Source organism: Triticum aestivum, chromosome 3B, assembly GCF_018294505.1.
Source record: "Triticum aestivum cultivar Chinese Spring chromosome 3B, IWGSC CS RefSeq v2.1, whole genome shotgun sequence".
Taxonomy (NCBI): domain Eukaryota; kingdom Viridiplantae; phylum Streptophyta; class Magnoliopsida; order Poales; family Poaceae; genus Triticum; species Triticum aestivum.
In genome coordinates this window covers 85,519,013-85,539,740 of record NC_057801.1, presented here as the reverse complement: position 1 = coordinate 85,539,740, position 20,728 = coordinate 85,519,013, and the positions used below count along the sequence as shown (strand labels likewise).

Here is a 20,728-nt window from a genome sequence, read left to right as displayed (position 1 = left end):
CTCGAGTCAAAGACTCTCTGCATGAACCATATAAAATGCCAGCACATTAGAGAAACATAGTTCAGAAATATATAGGGAACATAACCTCTCAAGGACAGGACATATGGCATAATATGATACGGTTTACCTGTAATGAGATCCAGGTAAACATGCACTGAACTTTTCCATCTCAGGCTGAGGCCTCTGATAACTACCCTTTTTTTTCCAGCAGTCTGCTCTTTCAGTTTGACGATAAGAAATTGTTGCATAGTGCAATTAAATTCAGAGAACACAGCAATTTTATTCTCCGGTTATCTTCCACCAAATTATGTTCACACTAAGAACCATCACTTAAAATATATGGGGAAACTAACTAAAATTATATACAACAAAGGCATTGCTACATCATCAGTTAAAACAGCAATAATAGGTGTTCTAGACAAATATGCTATTGCATACAGATCGTTAAAATGATAATCAGTTCTCCATACACTCATAATGCCTCCAGGTTTGCAAGCTTTAGCTGTTTATCTACAGTGAAGTGATCTTCCACTGCGATGCATGTAGAGCGCAGCATGTTCGCAAGAAAAGTTGCATTCTCAGCTTCACTTCGATGAATATGATCATGGCAAGGAAGGCCCTCTCCACGAGTCAATTGTTCTGCCCACATGTAGATGCGAGTGGTCAACAACCATAACTTATCGGCGGCAGAGTTTCTAAGGTCATCCCAAATGCTGCTGGAGAGAAAGGAAGGCAGCGTGACGGGCAAATCACTCAGTACGTTTGTTGGATTAACAATGAGAAGTGGCATATAGATACAACAGCTACCACATAGCAGGCCAACAAAACGCAGTGCCTGAAATATTAGAACAAAGAGGTAAGTAAGGCAATGAGTGACCATAAGCAATTCATGTTCATGTTTGGGCTCATGCACTGTCAGGACACATTGCAACTGAACATTTACCGTGGAGGGATGAGCTGTAACACAACCAATGTCTAATGCATCCAAAAGCCACTGCTTCTTTATACCATTGTCAGCAGAGTATACAGCTGCTGCAACCTCAACAAGAACGTTCCACCAGACGCCTGAAACAATATTTGTTTACCTTCAATGGGGGTGGGCAGGAGATAAAGAATGGAAATATAAAGACTGAACACTACTCATAAGCATGGCCCAGCAACAGACAAACAGGAAGTTTCGAAGCACAAGTCAAAGCTGAGGGATGCAGTTGCCGGTTACCATCAGCTGTTGTACTCAGTATGGTAGTCTTTATGTTCCCCAGCTCAAGTGCAGAAATGCAACCAGCAAAACACAACCTTGCCCTGATGATAATCTTCCTTGCCGCATCAACATGTTCTCCTTCACTTAAGGATGTGGTACTGTGCACCTGAAAAGAAAGGTGAACGTTAAAGTTGTGAATAGAAATTACATAGGAAGTATAGAGCTCGCTAAAACAGATAACTAATGCAAAACTATTTCTGAAGAAAAACTAGAGGAGCACCTGTAGCATATCACCCGGCCAACTTTTCTGAGCAACAATGAGACACTTGATAGCAGCAGACCATTCGTCCACGAATTCAGGTTGACCATCATTACAGAGATTCAACAGAGGTAACAAGCATTCGATGCATTTTTTAACATAAGAGAAACTGTCGGTCTCTTCAGAGACCACCTCCATCAGGCACTTACAGATGCCTTTCCAGAAGGACATTCTTAACATGCTTCTCTGCTCAGAAGAGTAATCCAAGTGTGAAGATAAGTGGGAACAGAAGTACACAGCTAAATCCTCGTACAGTTTCTTAGATCTTGAATCAGAGAAGAGCTTCATTAGGTGTGACAAATATTGGAGCAAAACAGACTGCACGTTCATTTCTAATCTCCTGAACCTGGGTAAATCTGTCAGATCATCCAAAAACTGTAGAAGGGGACTGATATGATCGGCATGAGCTAGAGAAAAATATAAGCATTCTTCCCTTAATAATGTAGGATCTCGATGATTGGTTGACTTCTGAGGAATTTGTGCCTCAACTTTCATGCACCGCCGTACTATAACCCCCCAGTCTATAGCTGGCACTCTAGGAGCTTTAGTAAGGCATTTCAAAACTGTTGCAATTGTATTTACTGGCACTACATCACCAGGCTGTAGATAGTAAAATAACGTAAGTCAATAAAAAATGACCATCAAACCAATAATTGCTCGTCTAACTCCACAACCCTATAAATAAAAGATGATTCACACATGACGCCAAACTGTAAACTTGCTTCGCTAGGAAAATATCCATGCACCATGACCCAAATTATCTGTCAACTTCGAACCATCTATGACGTAGATGCAGCTGTTAGATCTTTGCATCAAATACAAGCTTTTGTGTAAGATATGCATGTTATCAAGAGGAATGCAAAAGAAAAAAATGTACATGCCTGTATGGGTATTTGGCATCACCAGCTTTTGTGTTTTCAATGCACATCTTAGCCTCCTATGCAAAGTGCGAGTTGAATAAAGTGTATTCTCTTTTTCTAAAATACTTTCTTTAATAAATGTACAACATAAAAGCCTGATCTTAATAAGTGAGAGCTCAAGTTATTCTTTCAAGAAAGATTCAGATCAAACCTTTTCAAAGTTAAGATCCCTCAGCCAGAGACTTAAGTTCCACACTAAGCTTTCAGCAGAAAAACTTCTTGATTGACTGGAATCAACGGAATTTCTTTGAGAAGAATCATTATCATTAAGACTTTGGTTCTCTAATAACCACCTACTTCTAAGAAATGATACAGCCCATGCAGCATAATTCCGTACGTGATTATCCTCTGCGTCCTTGGCAAGAAGAAATATTTCCTGAACCATTGACGTTGAAAGAGTCTCGCCAACAGGACTTGTAAGTAGAGGACCTCGCACCAAAGTTGACTCCTGTGCCCATAAAAAAGATTACTCTAACACTACAGAAAAGTAAATAGTTAGGGTATGCGGGCAAGGGGAGAAACCTTCTCATGCTTTATCTGTGAATTCATTGATTGCCAACCAATCCCAGTGAGGTCTCCAGCACCTGCACCAAAAGCATTGACAGCACCAAACATGCCTCCCAAATGGACAAGAGGAGGATAAGGATGGGTGTATATATATTTAAGACTGTCAAGAAACTTCTTAACATCAGCAAATTTCATGGCATGCACCCCATCATTCAATATGCCAGACAGCAAAGATCCAGCACCGATACAGATAGCCATCAATAAATTCTGAAAGACAGTTCCAGATTTCTTGAGGTTCAGGAGTTCAGTAGCTAAAGAAGTGTAGCGATTGAACAGAGCATCCAAATCATCATTCAGTAACTCCACTCTCTGGCAAAATGCTATCACAGATGGCAGAGCAAGGCAAGAGCCCATACACAGGGATACTGAATTTACTTCATCAAATAGCACAGAGCTTGAATCAACATCTGGTATCCATGATATCAATATGTTCTTGATTTCAATAACGTCTTCATAAGCTCCAAGCCTATACAGAGCAACAACAGAGTTTCCCAGACCAAGAACAAGTCCCGCAATAGCCCAAGGATCATCATCTAAGCTGTCATAATTTTCTTCCATTCCTTCCATGGAGAATGTTCCACAAATACTTAGTTTCTTGAGAGAATGACATGAGGATGGACATAGTTTAACTAATGAAGCAGTCAGAGTGTGAAGAACTTCTTTAACTGATGCACGTTCGTTGAATTGTGTAGTTGCTTCTAAGTCTGAATCAGATGTACTATCTGCTCTGGTTAGAAGACCTTGGGAAGCATAACCTAATCCCAGTCCACAAGCTCCTTTTACAAGATAACTATCAGCATTTGAGATAACCTGGATGCAAAAGGGCATAATACATGGTGAGAAACTTATAACATATACTCCCTCCAATCCAAAATAAGTGTCACGGTTTTAGTTCAATTTTAGTTCAAATTTGAACTAAAACCACGACAGTTATTTTGGATCGGAAGGAGTACTCATTATATCAAATAATAATATTCCAATAAAGCATGTCAAAAGGAGATGCCATCAACTGCAGCAAGTGGCAGCATGATCATTGAATGAACATATACTAGGCATTGTTTGCTGCATGAAGCAAGGCACCATAAGCTCCTAACAGTACAGTGAAGCTGGCTGGAAGCTATATTTATAGGTAGTACTAGCAACCGCCAAGCAATCTTTCACAAAAACATGTCTGGCAGCAAGGCATGCGAGTGACATGTGTGTCGGTAACATTGAATGTTTGTGTTTGAAAGTAAATCAAGAAAAATGGTTCTTGGTATCTAGTTATATATTACATCCGTCCCAAATTAGTTGTCTTGGATTTTTCTACATACGGATGTACCTAACACTAAAATGTGTCTAGATACATCTGTATCTAGACAAATCTGAGACAACTAATTCGAGACAGAGGGAGTACTTTTTAGAAAGGAATAATCAACCTAGTACAAAAAAGTTGAAATATCATGGAGAGCAAAATCATGTACCTCAAAGAGTCCATCAATAACCTGAAGCTTGCTTTTTTTGTCCGTGGGGTGAAAACAATTGAATATAAATCCCAAAGAGATAGCTGCAGACCACTGTTGGTGCTCATGCTCATATTGCAGTAACCATTTCAAAAGAAAATCAGATGCAGATGTGATTACTAGATGGGCAGTCGGAGGAACTACCTGCCAATAAGACAAGATGACAGCAATTACATCAAAATCGAGAACCACTCAGGAACACACCAGAGATACCGCAGAGATACAGACTGTATTCTTCAATGCTAGAAGGCTAAAAGTGAGCCAATAATAGTAATGCTACGAATATATACTTAAGTCAGATGTTAGTTTCTGTGTGTCGGGTGTATTTATAGAGTTGTGTTTTCCGTATGTTTAGCTGAGCCGTGAATGCTAGAGAAATTAAAACTTGTTCACATATTGCTAGAGGAGCACACACAAAAATAGAGCAGCCCGGTGCACGTAGCTCCTGCTTGCGCAGGGTCCGGGTCTTGAAGTGTATATGTGGATTGTCTAGACCTTTCCATCAGTTCAGATTTTTGGGTGCGTTGGCTAGTGCATGAAACTTAACACCAAGGACGGTCTGACCACTTTGGGTCTTTTGTACGCAGTCTACCCTACATTTCTGCAAGAGGCTGTTTCCAGAACTCGAACCCGTGACCTCATGGTCACAAGGCTCCCCTTCGCTAGAGGAACACACAAGAAAAATCCAAATTAGAAGGGCATGAAGGAAATAGAGTGAAACTCTGGTTAAATCAATTAGAACGGGGAGTAACCATGAGTACCAGCCATATGCACACCATAAAAACTGTGGCATCTGTAAACACCAGTGGCTTTTGTATTTTTTTGGTAAAGAAGTGTAGATAGATAGAGTTAAAGGCTTAAAAACCGTAAACATAGAGACAAGAGCCCTCATATTGCATGGTTGAATAAATTGCAAAGGTTAAAAATCCTGAATCCTGCATCCAGCAATGATGAGTGCATTCAATATTCGAGGCATGAGCTACTGCATCCATATCTTAACTAGCCACATGGCATTGAAGGAGAGACAATTAAAAAACGCATGGCACTAAAATCATCAGAAGTACATCATACTGCTACAATCATAATCACACTTGAGAATGACTAAAATATCAACTAAAAAAACCTTACCAAGCACAGCGCTCCAATTGCAAGAGTAATGTTAACAGCAACTCTAGGATTAGATACAGGAACGCACTTGCACAATATCTGCAATCACAATTAGGAAAACTTAGGGGAAAATTATCATTAACAGGGAAACGAAGCTAACTTTGTTCATGAAAGTAAAAGGAGGAAAAGGAAGATAGCAAGATGGAAGGATGGATCCATGTGATAGTAAAATCCTGGTAATTTACACCTAAATGGACAAAATCATATTTAGCCTATGTCAAAATAACAATCATAATCCATAGTTTGTGGGATGACTCTTTTGAGTAAGCATGTTGCCGATAAAAAGTTTTAAAGTAAACACTAGATTATTATTTGAGTAAGCAGCAGCCATAACATTTACTGATGTACCTCAAAACCTGCATACATACATAGAGAGAGTTGTTAGAAAATTCCAAAAAACTATGTTCTTTTATTTGCATCAGCGCCCCATCATCTAAACTGGCACTTTATTAGTAGCATTTGTGGCAAGTTCTGATAAAGGTTTTCTTGAACAAAGACAATCTATAAAATTGAATGAATAACTAAGACATGTACGCACCTTAAAAATATCGTTAGCTGCTTTTAAAGGTTTATTCAACTTTGAAGATTCTTTAGTGTCAAGCAAAGTTACAGCTGCCTGCATCCAATGGGAGACAAATGATTTCCATGAATGCAAAGCAAGAAGAGCTACCACAATGTTTCTTGATATAAACATAGATTCAGCCATCTCCATTAATGCCTGCTCATATGCAGCATGTACTCTAGACAAACCCTGCGAATAAAAAAATGTAACTGATCGGTATAGTATAGAAGGACACACGTTTTGGCAATTATAGATGAAAACATGCAACTTTAAAGATGCTACCTTAGATTTTCCTTCACGAAGGATGTCCTCTGAGGAAAACTTGATGGTTAAAAGAGCTGCACCAGGCAACCGATGGTGTGCGGATTTTTCTACAATTTGAAAAGTTTAGCCGATTAAAAGCTGAAGCTACCATCACAATGCATTAAACATAGAACAGAACAAATTATATATATTTTCATATTTAACATAAAAAGGAGCATTTTAAGAAACAGGATAGTGGACAAAATATCAAATAACTTCTCAAATTACATATGTTTAACTCATTTGCATATGACGAGCATACCTTTAAACACGGACTGAGGGAGAACATCCAATAACTTCTCAAATTTGTGCACCGTGGTTCTTTTATCTGTGGTCACTCTACGGCGGTTTCTGGATGTGTAGGGAAAAACCTCAGTTAAGGATGTACATGAGCATCTGAACTGGGTAATTTCAGAAAATATACTAACATGTGCTCAAATTTGATAATCTCGACTTGAAAGTTCTCCATAGCTTTGAGAACTTCCAGATTATGTTCATTAGTAAAGCACTCATAGTTTCTCCTCCAGAAATCAGGAATAGAATCTTGAATAAGTGAGATCTGAAAATACCAACCAAAAATTAAGAGAACGCGCAGAAGCTTTGCATATCTTTTCATTAAGTAGAGAAGCTAACTTATAGTTACAAGAGATACAACACATGGGTAATTTACCAAAAGAAACACGCAGAATACCAAATGTAAGAAGTAAACGGAATGCAATTTTTGGTCAAAGTATTACAAATATGGAGATGCAGACAATAACACAACAAAGTGCAGCAGAACCTTGTAGTGGGACAATGAATGAAAAGCAGTTCCTCTTGCTTTAATCCAAAGATGATCAGCTTCGGCGTTATTTTTCTTGTATGTACCAATGCTCCACAATGTTTGTATCAAGTTCTTTGATGTTTCAGAATATGCTTCAGCATCCATTGCTCCCCATCTCAACAAAATGCATAAGCTGAAGGAAAGGGAGATAAGAGTCAGACCAAACTAAACTGGTGTGCACATAAGCACATTTGTATTAAATGCATCATTCCAGTGGCCTTACCCATTTGAAACCATGGGATCAATTGAATAATCTTTCAGCTCCTTTGATATAACTTTCCAGGCAGTATAAAAATCTGCATGCATATGAGCTGCTTGCCTCAGAAGTGAAGTTCAGAAGACATGAGTTCTTAAGATTTAACCATACTCTTTGCTAGCTTTCAGATGACATGACTTCATATAACATCGATATTTCAAGAGGTCGACAATCTAATGTACTGAGTGACAATCAACTTACCCACGATGTCCGCCTCACAGAGATAGGAGAGGCTCTCCAGGCCAAGAGCTTGAACTACAGAATCACGGCTCTCAATACAAGACTACAAGGAAGTGTTAGAACGCGGACCAAGTCAAGAAAGAATGCATGATGAGCCAAGAAAGATGACGGAAATACACACCGAGACAGATAATATGAGATCGACACCTCTATCTGGGTTCTGCTTGCAAACATCACGCACTGATGCAGCAATACTTGTGAAAACTTCTCTATCAGTAGTGAAACTGGAAAATGTTTCAGGATCCAGAACTCCCTATTTCAGAAAGCGGAAATTAGTGATGATCTTGTAATTCTAACAGTGAACCAGTGATACAAGAAAATTACAGATTGGCAAACTTTCATTAATCATATGGTATGCGTCTTCAAGAACATTACATGAAATGTTTGCTTAAAATTCAAGAATGGAGAAGAGCTTCTCTTATTTTATTTACATAGCAGGTTTTAGCTAACTATTTGACTTTTTCGTAACTTAAACTCTAGGGAAAGGTGACGTGATGATCCACTCATCAGTCTCGATTGGACTGTGTTTTGAATTCAAGCGACATAAAGGCATAAAGTTATCACTCTAGCCATTCAGAACTGCTTCAGAAACATATGGTATGCATAAGTTTCAATATTTCATAACATAAACACTCAAAAGCGATGTATTAATGCTTTTGATAGCGGCAAAACAAGATTCTAATATTTAACTTATTATGTGCCCTTACTTGTAAGTTTGGAAATGCCCAATCTGTGATAATCCATATCTTGCAAAGCAATCGAACAGCAATAGCATACAGAGTCCTGTGTGTTACCATGCAGAAGTAACACGATGATATATTAAAATGAATATCATGTAATAGGAAATAAATAACATTGCGTCAGCACATACTGTTATGATAGTAATCCTAATTCCCCACTACCTCTATTATCTTAACATGCACAGTTGCACACATGCCACCTCATCAAAGGCCCACCACAACATAGATGAGAAAAAGTTTGCCATTATTAGTTGATCCCATGCACACATCCCACCTCACTACACATGCCACCTCATCAAAAGTCCACTCAACAAGCATGGTAAATTTTCTCCATTATATTATGCCATTTATATCCAAAAATATTTTTCAACTACACAATAATCAAATACAATATATAATATGTACTCCCTCTGTCCCGAATTACTTGTCGTAGAAATGAATAAAAATGGATGTATCTAGAACAAAAATACGTCTACATACAACCATCTCTCCGACAAGTATTTTAGGACGGAGGGAGTATTTTTAGCTTTAGTTCATATATTAGTAATTCAAGTATTCATGTTTCATACAATCAAATACCCGAAATATACTGCGGTCGATTCGTGCAGCAACGTACAGGGTATTCTCTAGTAGTTGTATGTCGACAAGTAAAAACTTAAAAAATATCAAGATAAAAGTTTAAAATAAGACACATGCATTAGCACCCAGGGCTTCTTTTAAAATAAGACATATGCGGAGGCTGAGCCTCAAATGCGGATGGGCGAGCTCCCAGACATGCGCTCTAGCTAACCGAGCACTACTCAGTTCTCCATCAAGACAAAAGTTTCTTGTATTCAAAAGTATTAACATTTATTAAAGGCAACCAACAATCATATTTTACCCTCTTCAAAATATCACTTCTGAATTAAAAATAGAATTGTGAATAAGATATTTATTTTCCTGATATATATTGGACAGGCTCCCAAAAACCATATATTATATCTTGGTAAGTTGTTGATGACTTGTTACTGCATGCAGAATAGTCACAAGCTCTGTATTTAAAAATTGCACGTCATTTTCTGGTTATGCGCTAAAAACAATGATGACATGTTCACACTGTCAGCTGCTTCTTAATTTTTCTGAAACTGCCCAATCCGTGTTGGAAATGAGTTGGTTCCTGCTGTATGCATGATCACGTATGTTGCTCTGTTTCTTATTATATGAAGAGGATTTGTGGACAATTTTTCAAAAATCAGAAAAGGGTGAAAACAAAGTATATGCGCTCCACGTCAGAACAGGACAAGCCAGCTAAAACAAGCAAATACAAAAAATAACAGGAAACTTGAGTTGAGCCCACTGATGTCGAAATTGGATGAAGAATCGAGGTACTTACGATTTTGCATCCTTTTTAAGCATTGGTGATATCAATTGCAGAGCAAGTGGAAGCACAAAACCATGTGTAGCAAGTGATGGCAACGACTCAAGCAAACTGAGCTGCAAATGATATAGCAAAAATAAATGTCAAGTACATTCCTCTGCTTGCAGTTATTCTGTTTATTAGATACTGATATGAATCGAGATACACGTTGGGGTAACTAGCGTGCACAAGATGGCCAGACAGCATGGCAGAAAGGCGGGGGAGTGGGGCAGCAGAAAGAGGAGACCATAGAATAGGTTAATGAACTTTAGATGGATTCTTTCTTGAGTAATTTATAACAGATACATGGCTATCTTTTTCAAAGGGTTGACTAGAGTTAGCCACTAAATACAGTCTATACCTCTAAGGAAATTAATCATACTATGTTATACGAACATATCCAAGTAAATAAAACAAACTGACAGCAAAAATAATTATTCCATACTCCATTTTTGAACTAATGATACAGAAGTCAGCCCTCGGAACGGGACTGCGTGATTGCTGCAGCAACCTATTATGAAGGATGCCGACGCTACCCCTACATTAAGGATGGTATTTCTCACTCCTGATGTCCAGATTCTATGGTGTTCACAGCTGTGGCTTCCCTATTTTCAACATTTAATTAGATAGTGAAGATCGGTGTCGGTCTAATCTAAGTAGTGTGATAAGGATTTGCATCTTTTTAATTTATTTATTTAAGAATTCATGTAATCATAAAACACTAGCGCACAAATAAAGGGCAAAGATGAAATTACAGCACTGACCAAGCTATTTGCTGAGAGGTTATCATTGCTGTACATAATCTTGCAATAGAAGAGGATAACTAGCAACAGCGGCATTCCCAGTTTCGAATCTGATGCACCAAGATTACCCAAGGAACGAGCAGCAGAAGTACCAAGTTTTGGGTGCATTACCAAAACAGATACTACAGAGCTTACAAGCGATGATATTGGTGCTGCAAGTAATTAGACAGAGTGAGTTCCATACCTGTTTTACGGATTACACAAAGCAAAACCACAAGGCAATATGTAAAAGTACAAGTACATTCTTCGACCTGATGACATCGTTTTTGAAGATGAGCCATCCAGTGTAAGCTTTTCTCTGGCAAGGACTGACAGATACTCGTTTATTTGGTCTGTCCAATAATTAGCTTCTGAATAGTTTGCAGCTGACTCCGGCAATCCCTTGCAAATTGCATACTTCGTAAAAAAGAAACCTGAAGATGACTGCAACTGGAAAGCAGAATTAATACTAACGTATATATGAGCTACAAACGCATAATGAACCAGCTATGAAATCAAAGTGGCATTTCTTGCAAGAGAAGTTGAGTGCATAAGGAGCAAACAATGGGTAGACCTATGCCCACATGAAAACATCATTTTCTCTCTTCCAGATTTGGAAACAGGGCCAATATCTGCGTGAATATTTACTCAGTATAACACTAGCATATAGGGGTACACAACATATGTTATTAACAGAAATAGGTTGCATGCAAATATGACTTGACCAATTGTGAAACAGACATGATAAGCAAACTGCTATGCTGATCCAAGGTTGGCTGCACGCTCTGAGCTCTAGGGATACCATTCAGTTTGTGACACCCTCAGAACAAAGCAGAACTCTCTTTATGGACTGGGTCTATGTCTATGTATTTGGTAAAGTAATGACTAGTAATTACGTTGGGTGATGCCGGTGCCGGATATGGTTCTAAATCTAAAAATGTTATAGAACATTATACTCAAGTTTTAAAACTATTGCAGAATAAACAAAGCTCTAACATGCCACATCAGCAGTTCAATTGTTGAAGACGCGAAGTGTAGAATTCCCATCTTCTGGTGACTCTTGTCAATACAAATATTTCAACTAGGTGCACAAGGAACAAAAAGGTATGTGATCATCTCTATCTCTCCACTAGGTGCTTTACACAAAAGGGGGAAAACAAGCAGAGTTGCAGCATAGCAAAAAAATAAGGGGTAAAACATCACCTGAGACCATAGATGATGTACAAGTTTAGGAAGGATAAAGGTAGGTCTGCTTATGTGGTGGACCATTGAAATGTCTCGTTTCTCTGATGAACAAGAAGCAGGTAACTCCAAAACAAGCAAGCTAAATCTTGACAGCACATGGGATGCCACTGCTTTAACAGATCTCGATGGAGAAATAACGAGGTTGATAACTGGCAGAACACAGAGAAGCTCCTCACTAAAGTGGTGTACCACTTCATTTGTTTTGACCGCTGCAAGCAAAAAACATCAAGTATTATGAGGAGCCAAGTTTTTAGTGTCTGCATAACATGAAAGAAAACCAAATTAAAAATTTAAGTTATAGGTTGCAAAAGAGAGGGGGAAAGGGGATTACAAAAAATTAGGAATGTACCATTTTCATGTCTCCATTCAATCAAGAAGGCCAGAAATTTCAATCCAGCCAGTTGCTCAGATTCAAACTCCAGCACACCGAGAATGCAAGAAGGAGAACTGAGAACACCAGAAATTTCAGGAAGATAGCATAACCCAAGGTCCTTTTGCACCGAAAACAAATATTTTGATAATTGAAGAACTGCACAAGACATTCCCAGAAGTTGGTGATGAAGTGAACATTGCGACAAAAGTATTTCTAGCAACTCCACACTACTTGCTTGGGCATCATAGGCTGGCTGTTAAAAGAAGCAAGTTATAGCACAAGTATGATGCATTGCTGATACATACGAATTATATAAGCATTTGAACTGAAGAAACTAAAGAAAGAAAATTGACCCTAGAAGGCTATAACTAACTGGTCAGTTGCCTGACTGGCTTCCTACCTCAATTCCACCAATGGATGATGAAACATAGAGGAGGCTCATGTGTAATTCAATGTTAGGTAAGTGCAGCACCATACTAATCAGTATACTAGGCAGTTAACCTCCAGTATGAACGAACTATGCCCAGGTGTATTCCATTAACGATTGTATAAATATATAAAATTAGCTCACCAAGCATTTCCATAACTCTTAGGTTATAGTTGACAAAAGATTTCTAAAAGTCAGGAGCAAACTGTTTGGTTCTTAGAATATGAATTTCCTGAGTATCTAATTCATAACCAACATGACTGCATTTTAAATATCAACAAGACAGGGATACAATTATTTACACAAAATAAGCAGATAGAACATAGAAGAGCAGTACCCTTTGAGCATGAGCTAACTTCCTCAGTAATATCACGTACGCATCGACCAAGCACTCCACAGAACTAAGCCAGAGCCGCCCTTCCTGAAGAAAAAGAAATGCAGGCAACATTATGTGCAGAGTAAGATAATTTCCCCCTTTGAGGCTTTGACAATTACAAAATACACTGTCAAATACATTCCCAGTTATGCACAATCAGCTACATGAACTTCATGCTTTTTACCGCATTGTGCACTATCTACTAAAACCAACTATAAACAATAACATTAACATCCATAGGAACAGGAATCGTAACACCCACAATCACTTGTGCCACAACAATCATTGCTCGAACACAAACGAAATGCAAAACGACTGGGGTGTTGTTTATGCGCCCTAGATTCCTCCACAGTACCAACAACTGCATTCCCCAGAAAAAAGAATACCACCATCGATGAGGGAATAGACCGAAACACATACCTCCCCATCCCCGCGGCCGAAATGCAGCAAGCTCTCGCCGAGCAATTTCAGCACTGGGACTGCCCCGCCCGATTTACCCGCTGCAGTGGCCGCTGCGGCAAGCGCGCCTATCAAATCCCTCGCGAACGCGGCGTCCCCCTTCCTCACCACGGCAAACATCACGAACGGCCTCAGGAACCCCACCACGCCGTCGACCCCCTCGGCGACCATCCTGGCCGCCTGCCGCGACAGCTCCGCGCGCGCGCCGTCAGCAGCCGACGCGAGAGCCTGGACGAAGGGGTGGTTGTGGGGCGGGAAGCGTGAGCCAGCGGGGCCCGAGCGGAGGACGCAGGAAACGAGCGCGGCTACGGCCTTGACGAGGCATGAGGCCAGGCGGGGAGACGGGGAAGCGGAGAGGGATGCGATGAGGAACGGGAGGGCCTCGTCGGGGGCGAGGAGGTCGGTGCGGGAGACCGCGAGGCGGGCGAGGGACGCGGAGGCGTAGGCGGCGACAGCGGCGTGCGGGGAAGCGAGGAGGGAGGAGATGCCGTCGTGGGCGGCCGCGGGGAGAGGAGGGGACAGCGTGAGGAGATGGCGGAAGAAGGCCGCGACGGCGTGGCGCTGGAGCGTGGGGTCCGGGACCCGGGTGCGGTCGACGAGGCGGGAGAAGGCCGCGGCGCCGGACGAGGCGGAGGCCATGGCGATGCGGTGGCCGGAGACGGAGATGGCTGTGGACTACTGGACTGTTGGGAGACTAGGAGTAAAAGCTACTCATACCAGGCCGATCGAGTCTTCGAGATGAGATGGGCTAAATTGTTTTTTCTTGTTTTTTTTAGTGAAAGATGGGCTAACTGTTGCGGCGTCCTACCAGGCGCCGGTGAAGAAGGATAAGAAGAAGAAAGGCTAATCCCTCCCCGGAATACTATTGCGTTTCCCTCAAGTTAGGGTTTTGTTCCTCCGAGGCGATCCGCCGCCTCCTGGAGTTCTGGTTGTCCCTGTCGCCGCCGATCAACCTCCCCCGCAGCTTTCGCCGATCTTTCCACGCTCTTCGTTGGGGGACGGGCTGGCTTCGGAGGAGCGGGGCGTTCTTAGGGTTCCCCTTGTCCAACCCGATACGATCTCAATCGGGTGAGATTGCAACATGGCTTCTGCCGAAAACCCTAGCGCTACGGGGGTCAGCGAGGTAGAGAAGATGATGCAAGAGTTTGGGTTGAAGGAAGAGGACTTGGATGATGTAGTTCTCGATGAGGTCGATATTCCTGAAGATGCGGCTAGATGGGTAGCTATTGCGCGGGTGAACTCGGTCAAGACCTATAGTCAAATGTGGTTCTATCGCAATATGCGATCTGCTTGGGACCTTGCTCAAGAGGTGAAGTTTAAGCCTCTGGAAGAGAACCTGTACACCATCCAGTTTTCATGCCTAGGTGATTGGGAGAGGGTGATGCAAGAAGGGCCATGGCACTTCAAGGGAGATGTTGTCATCATCAAACCATATGATGGGGTGACGAAACCGACCACGATAAAGCTGGATACAATAGACATCTGGGTCCAGATCCATGATGTCCCTGACCTGTTTGCTCATCTCGTCGAACAACTTGCTGGCAGAGTAGGAGAAGTTTTGTATGTTGAACCTCCTTCGCAGGACTTTGCTGGAAATTTCCACCGTGTTTGGGTAAGAATTGATGTGTCCAAACCGATGAAGAATGTTGTATCTTTGCTAAGAGGAGGGAAGCGTCAGATTTATCGAGTCAAATACAAGAAGTTGCCCGACTGGTGTGCGGTGTGTGGTATGCTAGGTCACCTCTTCAAAGAACACGGGACCGATGTGCATCCACCTTCTGCGTTGGTTTTCAAGGACTTGAGGGCAGGTTGGTTTATGAGAACTGGCAGAGGGCCTGGGGGTGGCCGCGGACGCCACGGTGGCCATAGAGGAGGACGTACAGGAGGATGAGGACAGAACACAGATGTTGACAGCTTTGACGAGGATGGTAGGGCGAAGAATAAGCATCATGATCATCACCCAGAATCAGCTCACGATACGGATATGGAGGAAGCCTCTCGTAAGAGATTGAGTGGTACAGAACATGTCAGCAACACTTCATCTTCCTTGGGAGGTTCGGGTTTGGGATAGGATAAGCTGGCCATCGTGCCCGTGGGGACTGCTTCTGTGATTAGTTCACCCCCAAAGAGAGAACCCAAGCGATCGAGATTGGTGACCACTGATCAGGAAGGAATCAACAACACTGTGAAGAATTTGGCGGCCTCCCTAGAGGAGAGCCGCCGAGCCCAATGAGTGCCTTTTGTTGGAACTGTCGTGGCGCGGGTAAACCTGCGACAGTTTGAGAGATTCGCGAGTTCGCGATGAAGTTTACCCCTACCGTGCTTTGTATTGTCGAAACACAGATCAGTGGAGCACGTGTAGAAGCTTTAGCTGGAACACTAGGCTTTGATAATTCTTACACAATAAGTAGCCAAGGAAGAAGTGGAGGACAAGCTTTAGCTGGAACACTAGGCTTTGATAATTCTTACACAATAAGTAGCCAAGGAAGAAGTGGAGGACTTGGCATGTTTTGGAACAACAACTGCAAGGTTGAAATTTTGGGAGATTCTGTTTATCACATTGATGCTATGGTTACAGAACCGGGCCAGGATCCGTGGCGCATCACATGCGTTTACGGGGAGTCCCAGACACATCTAAGGTACCAAACTTGGGATGTCCTCAAAGGTATTAGTACGATGAGCGACTTACCTTGGCTTTGTTTTGGCGATTTTAATGAAGTGCTACGCCCGGAGGAGCACGTTGGAGTTGCGGATAGAAGTAATGCACAAATTCAAGCTTTCCGTGATGCAGTTGATGTGTGCATGCTCATGGATCTTGGCTACCAGGGACGGCCCTGGACTTTTGAAAAGAGGGTCGCAGGAGGGAGCTTCTGCAGGGTCTGTCTTGACAGGGCCTTGGCCTCGGATAGTTGGACAGCTCGTTTCCCTTTGGCCACTTTACATCACTTAGACGGAGCCACTTCGAATCATGGGCCGATCCTGCTGACATTTGAAGGCACACAACATGGCCCAAGGAAGGAGAATATATTCAGATATGAAACGATGTGGGAATCACATGAGTCCTGGAGGGAGAAGATAACTGATAGCTGGAGCACTCTCGCACCGGGATATGGAGTAGGTGATTTTCGGGACAAGCTTCTGAGAATTGGCAAGGATTTATCAACATGGAGTAGAGATACATTTGGGAGTGTCCGAAAGGAGATGAAGCAGATCAAGGCGCAGTTGGAACAGCTTCGGGGTGATCCAGCTCGCACCAGCCCTACGCATGTCGAGCTAAAGCTCAATGAGAGGCTTGTGGAGCTCCTACACAGGGAAGAACTCATGTGGCGCCAGAGATCCCAGATAGAATGGTTGTCGGCGGGCGACAGGAACACCAGATTTTTTCATATGCGTGCGAGCTTGTGGCGCAAGAAGAATATGATACGTGCTTTATCAAACTCCCTCGGCATCATTACAGAGGATCCGGCAGAGTTGAGGTCAATGGTTCAAGATTTTTACAAGTCTTTATATACTTCAGAGGGAGTGAGTGGCATGGAGGAAGTCTTACAGCATGTACCCCGTAAGGTAACACAGGAGATGAATGATACATTGTGTGCTCCATATACTAATGAGGAGGTGAAAACGACACTTTTTCAGATGTTCCCGACTAAAGCTCCGGGGCCCGACGGATTTCCGGCCCATTTTTACCAGAGACATTGGGATCTTTGTGGGGAAGAAGTGACGGAAGTGGTTTTGCGCATCATCAGAGGAGACGAGAGCCCTGAGGGGATTAATGACACGGTCTTAGTGTTGATCCCAAAGGTAGCTAGTCCGACTCTCTTATCCCAATTCAGGCCAATTAGTCTTTGCAATGTTTTATATAAAATGGCCTCGAAGGTTGTTGCTAACAGGTTGAAGTTATTTTTGCCTGACATTATTTCTGAAGAACAATCTGCCTTTGTGCCTGGGAGATTAATCACACACAATATTATTTGTGCTTATGAATGCCTGCATTTTATGAAGAGGAATAAGTCTAAGAACAATGGACTTTGTGCCCTCAAGCTTGATATGATGAAAGCATATGATAGGGTTGAGTGGGCATACCTACATGCGATCATGCTTAAGTTGGGTTTCTCCCCAGCTTGGACTGACATTGTGATGGGCATGGTTAAAACAGTATCTTTCTCAGTACTGTTCAATGGAGAAAAGCTGGATCAATTCAAACCCTCGAGAGGTATACGACAGGGAGATCCCATTTCCCCTTACCTATTCTTATTGGCAGCGGAGGGCCTTTCGTGCCTTTTAAAATCTAGTTCTCAGTCATCGGTACTTGGCGGTGTGAAGGTGGCACCCACAACTCCTGTGGTGAATCACCTTCTCTTTGCGGATGAAAGCCCGTTGCTTTTTAAGTCTAGCGTGGAGGGAGCAAATGCGGTGTCAAACCTGCTTCGTACTTATTGTGATGCATCCGGCCAAAGAATTAACACAGAAAAGTCTTCAATTTTTTTCAGTAAAGGATGCTCTGAGATTTTGAGGAACCAGGTCAAAAACATTCTACAAGTTCATAATGAATCTCTGAGTGAGAAATATTTGGGTATGCCCACATCAGTTGGTCAGTCAAAGAATGGCACATTTCGTTATCTTCGGGGTAGAGTGTGGGAAAAGGTGAAGGGTTGGATGCAGAAACTTTTGTCAGCAGCAGGCAAGGAGGTGTTGATAAAGTCAGTTGCACAAGCCATACTGGTTTTTTCTATGTCTTGCTTCCGACTACCGAGAGGTCTATGTGACAATGTAACCTCAATCATACGGCAATTTTGGTGGGGATCTAAACGTGGAAAGAGAAAACCTGCCTGGGTTTCTTGGGACGTCATGACAAATCCCAAAAACTTGGGTGGTCTCGGCTTTAAGGACATAGAAGTTTTTAATCTTGCTCTACTAAGCAGACAGATGTGGAGGTGCCTGACAGAGACGCGCTCGTTGAGCTCTCGCATCCTAAAAGCAGCTTACTACCCAACTTCGTCCATCTTCGAGGCAGAGTTGGGTTCAAACCCATCCCAGATATGGAGATCTATTATAGATGGGAGAGACGTGTTGAAACTTGGAGCGATCATGCAGATAGGGGACGGGCGTTTAACCAATATTTGGCAACACAATTGGATACCCCGTCCAGGTATGATGAGGCCGATCACATCCTTGATCCATGACCCTCCAGAGACAGTAGCAGATTTAATTGATGCATCGACCGCTTCTTGGAGGGAAGAACTGATCAGACAAGTGTTTGTTCCAGTGGATGTTGAGGCCATCCTGAGGATTCCCCTATGCACTCATTAGGTCGACGACTTTTGGGCATGGTCCGAGGATCCGAGAGGCCGGTTCTCTGTCAGGACTGCGTACAATATGGTATACCGTATAAAGAGTGGAAGAGAAGCATGGCTTGAGGAAGGAGAACATACTTCCAATATCCAGGGGTTGAAGAAGAGCTGGACTGCCCTATGGAAGTTAAAAATGCCGTCAAAGCTGGAAGTTTTTACATGGAGATTGGCCCAGCACTCGCTTCCAACGAGTGATCTATTGCAGCATCGCAACATGGCCACCACCAATGTGTGTGGAGTGTGCAGGGTGCAGGATAGTTGGCGTCACTCACTAATGGACTGCGCTCTGTCCAGGAGCATTTGGGCTCTGTCGAAGGAAGAGATGGTGCAACATATGGTGATGAACCGAGGTACTGATGCAAAGGAGTGGCTCTTCTCCATGTTCGATTCGATGCCCAGCGACGAGCTTGTAACAATGATTGTCACTCTTTGGGCGATCTGGTCTTCACGGAGGAAGTTGATACACGAGGGAATTTTTCAAACACCGTTCTCCACCCACGGTTTCATATCAAATTACCTGTCGGAGATTCAGTTCATGGAGAGGCCTGCGACGGACAGGCAAGCACCAGCTCCTAGAATGACGGCGTGGATCCCTCCCCCAGAACATCACATGAAAGTCAATGTCGATGCAGCGGTTGCCAGACATGGGGGGTTCGGGACAGCAGCAGTAGTTTGTCGAGATGGCAGTGGGGAGTTTCAAGGGGCGTCAGTGATCCATTTCAATAACATCGATGATCCTGAAACGCTGGAGACTTTGGCAATACGTGAAGCTCTGGCTCTCGCAGATGACTTGCTCTTCCACAGGATTTCAGTGGCGTCGGATTGCAAGAAGGCTGTTGATGCGATCAAGCAAGGCACGGGTGCACAATATGGGGCAGTGGTACATGAAATCATAGATCATTCTAGAGTTTTTTCTTCGTGTTTAATTAGTCATGAATTTCGAACCTCGAATGTAGAGGCTCACAAACTAGCAAAGCATGCATTATCACTGGGCTTTGGCCGCCATGTCTGGTTAGGTCACCCAGGAAATTTGGATTTCGTCCCTGTAAACATTGTGACGGGTGAATAAAAGCTTTGCGAGTTTGTCTCAAAAAAAAGAAGAAGAAAGGCAAGGAGGCCGAAGATGGCCTCCACCACGAAGGTACTTCGGGCGTTATGTCCGGAGGGACCGAGGCCCCTTCCTCTCACGAGGGAGATGAAGACGAGGACGGGGAGGAGGAGGAAGAAGAGAACCCTCCTCCCAAAGGGAAAAAGAGAGCGGCCTTCGTAGATCCGGAGGAGGGGGCGTCCAAGAGGGGAAAGATATCCCTCTCAGGCAACTTGAATCCGGACACCGAAGCTACCCCCAAGCACCGCCCCCGAGCCAAGCCCCTTGCCGAATCGTAAGTACCTTAGGATGCTTTACATTCATACAATATCTTACAAATTGTAAGAATAATATTAAAACATGTATTTTAGTCCGGCCCGCGATCTTCCTCAAGAATCATCGTCATTGGGGGATCTTCTGCTGGAGATGATGGAGAGTGAGACGCCTCCACAAGCTTCCCCGCCTCCTAGGGCGGATGACACCGAGGTGTCCTCCCAAAGGATCTCTCCGGGCTTTGGAGAGGTGCGGGAGAGGGCCAAGACGGCGCCAAAGGATAACACCTTGGCTGGCGAGAACATGGGGGCGCAACCCACATGAAGGTCGGCGACGGGGGTCTTGGGTCAGCCGATCCC

At 42.9% G+C, this 20,728-nt stretch overlaps 1 protein-coding gene across 2 annotated transcripts; it reads right to left on the bottom strand.

The window, feature by feature from the left end:
* Positions 1-255: 255 nt before the first annotated feature.
* LOC123068785 (protein RST1) lies at positions 256-14,381 on the bottom strand. Of its 2 annotated transcripts, none has more exons than XM_044491441.1 (24): positions 13,620-14,381; positions 13,161-13,244; positions 12,373-12,649; positions 11,982-12,232; positions 11,051-11,228; positions 10,761-10,951; positions 9,973-10,073; positions 8,568-8,643; positions 7,982-8,113; positions 7,822-7,903; positions 7,588-7,660; positions 7,323-7,497; positions 6,970-7,100; positions 6,804-6,892; positions 6,521-6,609; positions 6,215-6,427; positions 5,638-5,715; positions 4,471-4,653; positions 2,963-3,817; positions 2,592-2,888; positions 1,482-2,120; positions 1,220-1,367; positions 944-1,065; positions 256-835 (listed from the first exon to the last, which is right to left on the bottom strand). In XM_044491441.1, exons 1-24 carry the CDS (start codon positions 14,295-14,297, stop codon positions 473-475), a joined length of 5,505 nt encoding a protein of 1,834 aa, XP_044347376.1. In that variant the 5' UTR covers positions 14,298-14,381; the 3' UTR covers positions 256-472. The 2 variants fall into 2 exon arrangements, with proteins under 2 accessions (XP_044347376.1, XP_044347377.1); XM_044491442.1 differs by having other exon boundaries at positions 11,051-11,222.
* Positions 14,382-20,728: the final 6,347 nt, after the last annotated feature.

Excerpts from the sequence above, each read along its gene's own strand:
- LOC123068785 (XM_044491441.1), bottom strand. The coding sequence starts at position 14,297 with ATGGCCTCCGCCTCGTCCGGCGCCGCGGCCTTCTCCCGCCTCGTCGAC. Across the intron at positions 6,428-6,520 it reads TTCGTGAAGGAAAATCTAAG|GGTTTGTCTAGAGTACATGC; the intron begins GTAGCATCTTTA and ends TTTTATTCGCAG. Across the intron at positions 4,654-5,637 it reads CAATTGGAGCGCTGTGCTTG|GTAGTTCCTCCGACTGCCCA; the intron begins GTAAGGTTTTTT and ends TCTTATTGGCAG.